At 40.5% G+C, this 10815-nt stretch overlaps 1 protein-coding gene and 2 long non-coding RNA genes across 3 annotated transcripts; 2 read left to right on the plus strand and 1 right to left on the minus strand.

Moving 5' to 3' along the window:
* Positions 1-611: 611 nt before the first annotated feature.
* On the plus strand, positions 612-2700 carry LOC145421023 (uncharacterized). Its single transcript, XR_013902286.1, has 3 exons — positions 612-728; positions 1903-1997; positions 2133-2700. It is a non-coding gene; the product is annotated as an uncharacterized LOC145421023 (long non-coding RNA).
* A 764-nt stretch (positions 2701-3464) lies between these two features.
* On the plus strand, positions 3465-6309 carry LOC145421166 (uncharacterized). The gene is made up of 2 exons (XM_080291020.1): positions 3465-3480; positions 4276-6309. Exons 1-2 carry the CDS (start codon positions 3465-3467, stop codon positions 6192-6194), a joined length of 1935 nt encoding a protein of 644 aa, XP_080147146.1. The 3' UTR covers positions 6195-6309.
* A 36-nt stretch (positions 6310-6345) lies between these two features.
* LOC113008358 (uncharacterized) lies at positions 6346-10604 on the minus strand. Its single transcript, XR_013902287.1, has 4 exons — positions 9889-10604; positions 7730-9177; positions 6971-7059; positions 6346-6773 (listed from the first exon to the last, which is right to left on the minus strand). It is a non-coding gene; the product is annotated as an uncharacterized LOC113008358 (long non-coding RNA).
* Positions 10605-10815: the final 211 nt, after the last annotated feature.

A 10815-nucleotide genomic window follows, 5' to 3' on the forward strand; every position in this document is an offset into this window, starting at 1 on the left:
GGATTTTCTTTGATGGCCATTTAGCTCTTATGGCATGAACTTGCTCAGTGCATTATTATTGGCTTTTCTACAGTCTGATATTTGTTTAATAATTGATCGATACAATGTATTAAATAAGTTGATAAATAAGATGTTAAAAACGTCATCATCATATCAAACATGATCGATTTGGAGCGAGTTTGTTTGGCACATGCTGACTGCATTCTAATTGTAACCAGAAGAGGAGACGAGAGCAGAGAATAAGAGTGCAGCAGTTTGGTGAAAGGAACAGGAAAGGTGAAGAAGAGGTGAGCATCCAAAAGACGAGCAAGAGGACAGTTTCAAAGCAGACATCACGGCACAATAATATGGAATCAGAACGATGCCACCTTGAAACGAAACCGAAAAAAATATTGAAACCGAAAAAAAATATTGTAACTGAAATAAATGTACTGAAAAATCTTGTATTGAAACCGAAAAAAAAATTGATAGTGAAAAACAATTAATTGAAACTAATTTTTTTGTTTTCGCTTACAATTTTATTTTATTTTTTCGGTTTCAAACCATTTTTCAGTTTCAATCTGCTGGCACTGTTTTGGCGTCCGGGGAGCGCTGGGGGGGGGGGTGTTTCCGGCCCGCATGTATTTGCATACATTATAGAGGCCACTAGTGCTGACCAAGCTGCCATCTTTCTCTCTTCCCATCTTTCAATGGCTGCTTCAATTTCAGCTTGAACCTCCAAACCGCAAGTAAGTAATCATTTTTTGTCATCTTTTCTTGCTGTCCCACTGGGCTGGATATTAGTTTAGTTTTTTTTAGCTACATCTGGTGAAGTTGTGGTAAAATGCTGGTATTAGCCTATTCGTCGTAGCAAGCTAGCCTGAAGCTAATATTTGCTAAATTTAGGGACACCCGTGTCTCTTCAGGAGTTGGAGGCCGGTGTTCTAGGAGCGGATCTCAGGATCTCAACAGGCAGTGTTGGGCAGTAACATAATACATGCACCGGCGTTACGTATTTAAAATACAAAATATGAGTAAATGTATCCGTTACAGTTACTGTTCAATAGGTGATATTGAGAATACAGTTAGTTTGTTGAAATAAATGGATTACATGGCGGTGTTTTCCTGTTTCATATGTTAGGCTATGGTCTCTCTATTTTTGGTAATTCCACCCCGGTGGAAACCCAAACAAAACACGCAATAAGAGCCTCTAAAAATTATTATGCAAACATTATTTAATATGAAGGCAATAGCAGAGTGTTACAGGCATCGCCCTAAACAATGTAGCCTCATGGGCAGTGCTGCAGGGAGAATGGACTGCCATACCCGTTATGTGTCTGTGAGCGAGGGAGGGAGAGAAAGGAAAAGTACGAGCTGTCACCGGGCAGAAACAGGAGCTGGAAGCATGTAAATATAATAATAACCACTAAAGCCAAAAAGAGTGCCTGACGAGCCCAGCTGTAAGTAAGCTGTTAAGACTCGACTGTACACCATGTTCATGTTTTCCTCCGAAACAATAAGCAGCCTTTCAACGCCTCTCTCTGTCTCTCGCTAGCAAACTTGACCCAGACAACAAAGTAAAGCTAGTTTTCAGCTATGAGCCCGACACGAACCCGACGTATTAGCCAGAGGTCCCTTTACTACGGCTCGGAGCCGCTGACCTGTTTTATATACGCGCTGAATAGTTTTCTACACGAGATCACTGCAAAAAGTGCAGCCTTACCTAATGTCCACCTACTGTTACTCATTTATATTAAGATTTTAACATCTAGTTGGTGTTGGTATGGCGAGTAGCCTTCAGTAATAGTAATAAATCACACAGCAATAGCACATTCATGTAGTTGTAAAGTATTCAGAATACATTACTTCTATAATCTTTGGTGGAATACATTTTAAAATTAACCTTCCCAACACTGTCAACAGGTTAGCACCTCATACCACAGTGCATCAAAGCAGTCTCATGAGCGCTGGGAAGGACGAGCCCAGAGCCCAAAACAGACAGTGCAGGAGATGACAAGGTTAGTAATTGTGTGGTGAAAATGATACTTTGTTATCTTGATTGGCAAAAGAAAAGTAAATACAAAATCTGCTTCTCACATTTAGGGCATTTCCAAGATTTTTTTTTTTCTAAACTTCAATTTCTTTCATTACAGCTGTCCTGTGCCAGAAGTTCTGTTGACCCACAGTGAGAGGCATCATTTCAGAAACACCAGGAAGACTGAAACTCGTCACCAGGATCAAGCAGGGCTCGTGATCTTCACCAGCAGCTCCCTCACAAGAAGGATAAACCCAGCATTTCATAAACACTGATGGAGACCTTTGCTTTGTGTAATATTAGAAGTACTCAGATAATCCTCAGAGGGTCTGGACTTTTACATAATATAATAGAATAGAATTCAACTTTATTGTCATTGCACATGCACAGGTACAGGGCAATGAAATGCAGTTTGCATCCATCCAGGAGTGCTTTAGTGATATAGATATATTACAATATATATTAGCAATAATATAGATATGTAAGTATATTACAGAAATGGGTCTATTATGGTATGTTACAATGCACACGGTATGAAGTATGTTAAGAATATTCTATAACTATAAGTATGTACAAGCTGTAGTGAGTACAAGCTATGTACAGGCTGTGAACAGGATATAAATATGAAAAACTATACAGAATATGAAATAAATAACTTTACAGAAATCTGAGATATACAGCTATACAGAAATGTGAACTATGCAAGTTATAAACAGTTGTAGGATTAAAAATTATCATATGTACAGAATGATTATTTACACAGAGCTATACAGTAGTGCAGGTAAGTAATAGCTATAGCTATAGACTATAGTAATAGCTTTAAGTCCTGTAGAAAGTTAAATATATGTTGTGCTCACTGGTTACTCTAGTCTATCCTCACCTCCTCCATCACCGTGTGGTACGCTGGAGCCACTATCAGGGACAAACAGAGACTGCAGCGTGTTGTGCGCTCTGCTGAGAAGGTGATTGGCTGCAGACTCCCATCTCTGCAGGACCTGTACACCTCCAGGACACTGCGGCGTGCAGCTCGGATCTCAGCTGACCCTTCTCACCCTGGACACAGTCTGTTTGACCTGCTCCCCTCAGGCAGGAGGCTCCGGTCCATTCGCACCAGAACCTCTCGCCATAAGAACAGTTTCTTCCCCTCTGCTGTTGGACACATGAACAATAACCGTATGACTGTTCCCACCACTAACACATGACCCTACGCTGTGTTCACTGCATCATTCCATGTTTGGCACTGATCACCACCTGCACTCATGTATATATCATGTATATATCTATCTATCTACTTAGCACTTTTAATTCTTACTCTTACTCTGATTCTGAATTACTTTATTGCTGGCAGCAGCTGCCCCGCCCCCTCGCTCAGTCACTTAGTGCCTGAGCTCGGATCATACCAATATCAGGGGGGATTCACGCACAGTCGTAAATTCCCACGGTGTGCACTATGTCCTTCGAATATTGTGTGTACTTTTTGTTTTATACAGTTGTCAGCCAGGCATCTAACTATGAAAAAATTACACTCCAAAAGACCCCGGGCTTCTGACAAAACAACCCAGTAAGCCACCCCCACGCTCCTTCCCTGGTGTTAGTGTGACGCCCTGCATATTTAAAGGATTAGGATAAACTTCCGTTCTTACTGAATCTGTAACATTGCCTTGATCTGCCTACATCATTTTTTAAATAGTTTGCGTTGTTAAATGAGTTTTGTGTCACTGTGCACCAGTGTTGGTCAAGTTACTTGAAAAAAGTAATCAGTAACTAATTACTGATTACTTCCCCAAAAAAGTAATCCAGTCACTTTACTGATTACTTATTTTTAAAAGTAATTAATTACTTAGTTACTTAGTTACTTTTAAAAACACGATTTACAACCTGAATAGGTAAGAAAGCGATAGATCTTTCAGCCCAATTCTACTTTTTCTACATAATCCATCATACAAAATGTAATCAAATGGAAAAGTCTCTTTTTAAAACTTGTTTTATTAGTTTTAACCTTTTAACTTTATGCATCAAGCAAAAATTTAATTATATGCAACATTCTCTGACTGGAAGAAATTTGTTTAATATTTAAACCTATTTTCTGCACATTCCAGCACATAAAATATATATTTTTTGTGTGTTTACACTCACTCTTTCAAATAGATGCAAGTAAAACACAGCAGAAAATAAATAAAATCAAATTTTTTGTTTACATAGAAAGTAAAGGAAAAATGTCTTTGAGGTCTTTCCAGTGTTTTCGAAATTGTGTTTTTCAGATACACATCAAAACTTCAAGGACCTAATCCTGGACTATTACGCCAATTTCAGGCTTAGGGTCACTTCTAGGGCAGTTACTTCAGACTGGCACCGACTCCAAAAAGGTATAATAACAGGCTGTACCATCTCAGTTACGCTCTTTGCCCTGGCAATGAACATGGTGGTAAAGGCTGTGGAGGTGGAGTGCAGAGGGCCGTTAACAAGGTCAGGTGTTCGTCAGCCCCCTATCAGAGCCTATATGGATGACCTCACCATTACAACATCATCAGTTCCCGGGTGTAGGTGGATCTTGCAAGGTCTTGAGAGACTCATCTCATGGGCAAGGATGAGTTTTAAACCTTCCAAGTCAAGATCGATGGTACTGAAGAAGGGCAAGGTGACGGACAAGTTCCGGTTCTCAATTTCAGGAACCATTATTCCATCCATAACGGAACAACCAGTTAAGAGCTTGGGGAAACTCTTTGACTCCAGCCTGAAAGACTCTACTGCTATCCAGAAGGCAAATGAGGAGCTGGGAGCGTGGCTTATTAAGGTGGATAAGTCCGGCTTGCCTGGAAGATTTAAAGCCTGGATCTACCAGCATTCCATCCTGCCCCGAATCCTGTGGCCCTTGCTTGTCTATACAGTTCCAATAACTACTGTGGGATCCCTTGAAAGAAAGATCAGTGGCTTTCTTCGTAAGTGGCTGGGACTTCCCCGCAGTCTCACCAGCGCTGCCTTGTATGGGACAAGCAACAGCGTGCAGTTACCCTTCAGTGGTCTCACAGAAGAGTTCAAGGTGGCTCGCACACGAGAAGCCCTACAGTACAGAGATTCTAAAGACTGCAAGGTGGCATCAGCAGGCATTGAGGTAAGGACAGGAAGAAAGTGGAAGGCTGAGAAGGCAGTTGAGGTGGCGGAGTCACGCCTAAGGCAGAAAACACTAATGGGGGTCTTAGCAACAGGGGGAGCAGGCTTGGGGTACATCCCAAAGGCCCAGGTCAGCAGGGCACAGGGAAAGGAGAGACACCAGCTACTCCAGGAAGAGGTCCGAGCAGGTGTGGAGGAGGAGCGAGTAAGCAGAGCTGTAGGCCTTAAGCGGCAGGGAGCATGGACAAGGTGGGAGAGCACCTTGCAGCGCAAGGTCACCTGGGCAAACATCATGCAGGCAGACTTCCACCGGATCCGATTCCTAGTGCAGGCAGTATACGACACTCTGCCAAGCCCAGCAAACCTCCATTTGTGGGGAAAGAGCGAGACACCTGCCTGTCCCCTGTGCTCTGGAAGAGGGACCCTAGAACACCTCCTTAGCAGCTGCCCAAGGGCCCTGGCCGATGGTCGGTATCGTTGGCGGCACGACCAGGTGCTCAGAGTAGTTGCTGAAAAGATTGCCTCAGCAATCAGCATCAGCAAGCATCATCATGCTCCGAGGAAGGCAATCTCTTTTATTAAGGCTGGAGAGAAACCCCAGGGGCGCCCACATTTGACAACTGGCCTTCTCAACACAGCCTCTGATTGGCAGCTACAGGCTGACCTGGGTAAACAACTAAAGTTTCCTCAGAACATTGCAGAAACATCACTCCGGCCAGACTTGATAATTATTTCTGAGGCCTCAAAACAGCTGATCATGCTGGAACTCACAGTGCCCTGGGAAGAGCGGATTGAGGAGGCTAATGAAAGGAAACGAGGAAAGTACCAGGAACTAGTGCAAGAGTGCAGGGGAAGGGGCTGGAAGACTTTCTATGAGCCCATAGAAGTGGGATGTAGGGGCTTTGCAGGACGATCACTCTGCAAAGTTCTAGGCCGGCTGGGCGTGGCTGGGGCAGCCAAGAAGAGGGCCATCCAGGCTGTGAGTGAAGCGGCAGAGAAAGCCACAAGGTGGCTGTGGATTAAGAGGGCTGATCCGTGGGTAGCTACTGGTACGCAAGTCGGGGCCTGATCACCCCCGGCTGGGTCGCCTGGGCGAGGGTGTATGATGTTGTGAGACCCGAAACACCTGATGACCCTAGGATACATCACTGAAGATGCGTACCAGTGCATCCAGGAGATGTGTCTTTATAGTAATAGATAGTATGATAAATAACACACTATTGTCAAAAAACAGTGAAAGAATTCCAGATCACAAGTTTTTAGTTCAAATACAAGTAACAACCTTTGACTTTAATCAGGTTTTATTTAATTGTGTCAGAGAAAACATGTGGTCTTCATGTAGCTGAGTACATTCAGTGTTTAAAACAGAAGTTGTGCAGGTCTGAGATCAGCAGTTTTCTGAAACACCAAACTGAGGTACTGTTAATGCTGATGTATAGTGACACAGTTACAGGGGTGATTAATCCTTTTGACTTTTTGTCTTTAACTTTATCAATAAAACAGCTGCAGCTTTCACTGACAGCACATGTGGTACTTTAACCTTTGTACTGTTTTCTTCAGTTAATTTTGGAGTTACTACAAAGATAGCTATAGGACGATCTGTGTGCTGTCACTGGGTGGTGCTGAGGTCTGAATCTGAGGACAGCTCCTGTAATCACAAACAGAACAGAATCATCACAAACTGAAATATCAAGTTTATCTCTCAAATCAGAAATAGAGCTGATCCTTCTCAGTCCTCACACTCGGGATCTGAAGTTGTTCAGTCCTACAGTTCTGCCGACAGCTGTTTATTTTTTTTATTTGTTTTAAAGGCCTTACTAACACATTTTCTAATATCATGTTTACCTTTGAGTTGTTGATGCTTTATAAATGGACATCTGCAAAGATGAGATGATGGAGCAGGTTTCAGTCGAGGTTCAGTCTGCTGCTGCATCCTGGTCACAACATACAGAGGTGTTATCAGCTCAGTATTGAACAAGAAATATTAATGCTTCAAATTATTTGTCCTAAAGGATGCAAGCTGTACAGAGTACTGCACATGTGACTTTGTGAACATAATTCATTAAAAATAATTTGGACAGTTTTTTAACCTGAATATTTGTAACAAACTCAGTAAAAAAAAAAGCTAAAAAAATAATCAGGGGAAAAATGTAACATTTTAACTTAAGCTGACAAGCGGAAGTAGTTGGTTTCAGTACATAAGTATCGGGCTTTGCTATTTAATCCGTAGCTATTGACTAATGAGGGGAATTTAAAAGTTGGCGTTAATGTCCTTCCACATGTGGAAAGCGACAGAAAACATGCTGCTGTTTGCACATATTTAATAATCAGGTCTGCACAGGAGCAGAAGCAGAGTCCAGCCTGTTGCTCTTACAGTATAATACTCATAATAAAAGTACAGTAACCGTGGTTAGTCACTGAGCAGCCCGGTGCGTTTCTCTTGATTTCTTTAGTCAGGGTAAATTCATTCACCTGCACGTGTTAGCTAAACGAACTTTACAAAACAAGTTTCCCCGACAGCCGAGTGCTCATTTTAGCTAGCTAGGTCCTTAGGTAGCTAGCTAAGGACCTAAATTACGGATTAGCTTAACACATTTAACTTACCAAAAATAATGCGGTGGGGCCTCAGGTCCTCCTGTCCGGTAGTCCAATTTACTGAAGAACACCTCAGGCTGTCACTTTGAAATAGTTGGTAATGTAAACGCTGGACCTCTCGGCATCTGCCATTCCCGAACAGACACGTGCGAGTTTGTCCATGACCGCAGCCGCGTCGTCAGTGTTTTCTCCAGTCATTGGTCAGCATTATAATATATGCAAATACATGTGGGTCGGAATCCCCGCCCCCCAGCGCGCCCCCGTACACTAAAACAGTGCCAGCAGAGTGAAACTGAAAAATGGTTTGAAACCGAAAAGTGGATTGAAACCGAAAAATGGATTGAAACCGAAAAAAAAAAAAAAAATTGTAAGCGAAAACAAAAATTTTTTTTTCAATTACTTGTTTTTCACTATCAATTTTTTTTTCGGTTTCAATACAAGATTTTTCAGTACATTTATTTCAGTTACAATATTTTTTTTCGGTTTCAATATTTTTTTCGGTTTCGTTTTAAGGTGGCATCGTTCTGATTCCATACTATAAAAGCTGTAAGAGCAGAGATTCATTCATATCTTTACTATTTTTTCTTTAGCTTTTACTCCCGCTGCTTACAGTAAATCAAATATAAAGTACAAACAAGAAAAACTCAAATTGCATTGTTGTTCAGTATAATTCCGTGACTTCAACCTTTAGCTAACGTATGATGTTTGACATTTTATATAAATGTGACTATAACATATAGTCAATAATATTAAAAAGGTGCTGTTACTGAGTGAAACAAAGATTTCAGGTCTGGATTTAGCCCCAGTGTTTTAAGATCCCAGCAGCGCTCGTATTTATGGCCACATTTTTCAAAGAGACGAGCTTTCTGGGTGCTGACTCAGAGGGACCACTTTAGTTCATTGAAGCTTTAATGCCAGTTTAGTTTAAGACATTAAACTGGACACGTTTCGAATCAAATTGATAATAACAGAGCGATGCTGGACATAAAATCGGGGCTGTATCAAGACATGAGGACTAAACCCCAATTCAACCAGACCCAGAACTGATCCGGAATTAAAAAAGGACTACAACAGTTCAAAATCAGGACTACTGAGGATTTAACAAAGACAAAACCAGAATCAGAACTAGATGATAGTAGCACTAAAAATCATCATAGACCTGCACTACACTTATTTTTTTAATTCTACCAAAGTCCACTATTTAGATTTAGAAAAGTTTATATAATTATTGAGCCTTGTTGTGCAAACAAGCCTGCATAACTTAATAAATATAGAATTTGAAAAATAGCAAACCTAAAAAGAAACACTAGGTACGAGATACATGAGTACCTATGATACGGTGATACTTTTGGTAAACAACCATTTGACTAACATGTGAGTCTCACCTGCTCTTGTTCCATCTCTGTTCTGTCCTCATTCTCCATCTCCCTCTCTGTTCCTCCCTCTCCCTCTTTGTGCTGACAATCATCAAATATACAGTTGAAACCAGATATTTACATACTCTTCAGATAAAAACACAAACACTTTTTTAATTGTAACATCAAATCAGACTAAATGTTTATTTTTTTAGATTGATAAATATAAAAAACATATTTGTTAACTTTAAGAGTAAAGAGAGAAACTGTCTGTATTTCTTAATTGTAAATGGCACCAAATTGTATTCAAAATTGAGCCACACTTATGGAGCTCCACAGTTCTTTTCCTGGTGTTTTGGTTGACATCTCTTGATTTTCCCATGTCACAGAAACAGGCTCTGTGTTTTGCCTTATATGCATCCACAGCTGTGCCACCAATTTACTCACATGGACTCTACTAACCTATCAGAAGCTTCTTCAGCTCAGAATGGAATCGTCTGCAGTTTTCTTATTAATTAACAAACTTAGTGTATATGTACTCCTAAATTTGATCAAAGTGATAAAAAATAGACAGCTCTGTCTCTCTTTATTCTGACATTTAACTAATTCAAAAGATATTTCAATATTTATCTAAAACAAAAGTTTACTCTAAATTGATGTTGTACAGTAAAAATGTTTTATGTTTTCTCCCTAAAGTGTATGTAAATATCTGGTTACAAATGTGAATATCCTGCTGTGTACTGAAATCCCTCTTGTTTTGCATAGAAATATACTGAACAACATACAAAGCATAATATATAAAATAACATTTACCTGAGTTTTTTCTTTGAAAGAACCCTCTAATGTCCATTCTTATATTTCAGTACATAACTGAAACCGATTTAGTCGGGGAGGGTAAGAACTGAAAATATGAAATAAACACACGTAAGCTAAGACTCTAAAAAAAAATAGCATTTGTTCGGCTTTTCATTTCGCCATTTGTTGATTCACTTGAAGAGCAAGTAACGTAATATTGGTCAAGTGATCAGTTTGATATCAATCTTTCATGATGCACCGTCATATTTACATTATTTGTACGGTATGAATGATTTGCTTTGGTACCTGGTCAAACTTAAGCTCTCCTTAGTATGGCTGGCTCCGTTTCTCCAACAGCGCACTCACTGCTGGCAGCAGCTGCCCCGCCCCCTCGCTCAGTCACTTAGTGCCTGAGCTCGGATCATACCAATATCAGGGGGGATTCACGCACAGTCGTAAATTCCCACGGTGTGCACTATGTCCTTCGAATATTGTGTGTACTTTTTGTTTTATACAGTTGTCAGCCAGGCATCTAACTATGAAAAAATTACACTCCAAAAGACCCCGGGCTTCTGACAAAACAACCCAGTAAGCCACCCCCACGCTCCTTCCCTGGTGTTAGTGTGACGCCCTGCATATTTAAAGGATTAGGATAAACTTCCGTTCTTACTGAATCTGTAACATTGCCTTGATCTGCCTACATCATTTTTTAAATAGTTTGCGTTGTTAAATGAGTTTTGTGTCACTGTGCACCAGTGTTGGTCAAGTTACTTGAAAAAAGTAATCAGTAACTAATTACTGATTACTTCCCCAAAAAAGTAATCCAGTCACTTTACTGATTACTTATTTTTAAAAGTAATTAATTACTTAGTTACTTAGTTACTTTTAAAAACACGATTTACAACCTGAATAGGTAAGAAAGCGATAGATCTTTCAGCCCAATTC

This window comes from Astatotilapia calliptera, chromosome 16 (assembly GCF_964374335.1).
Source record: "Astatotilapia calliptera chromosome 16, fAstCal68.1, whole genome shotgun sequence".
NCBI lineage: Eukaryota > Metazoa > Chordata > Actinopteri > Cichliformes > Cichlidae > Astatotilapia > Astatotilapia calliptera.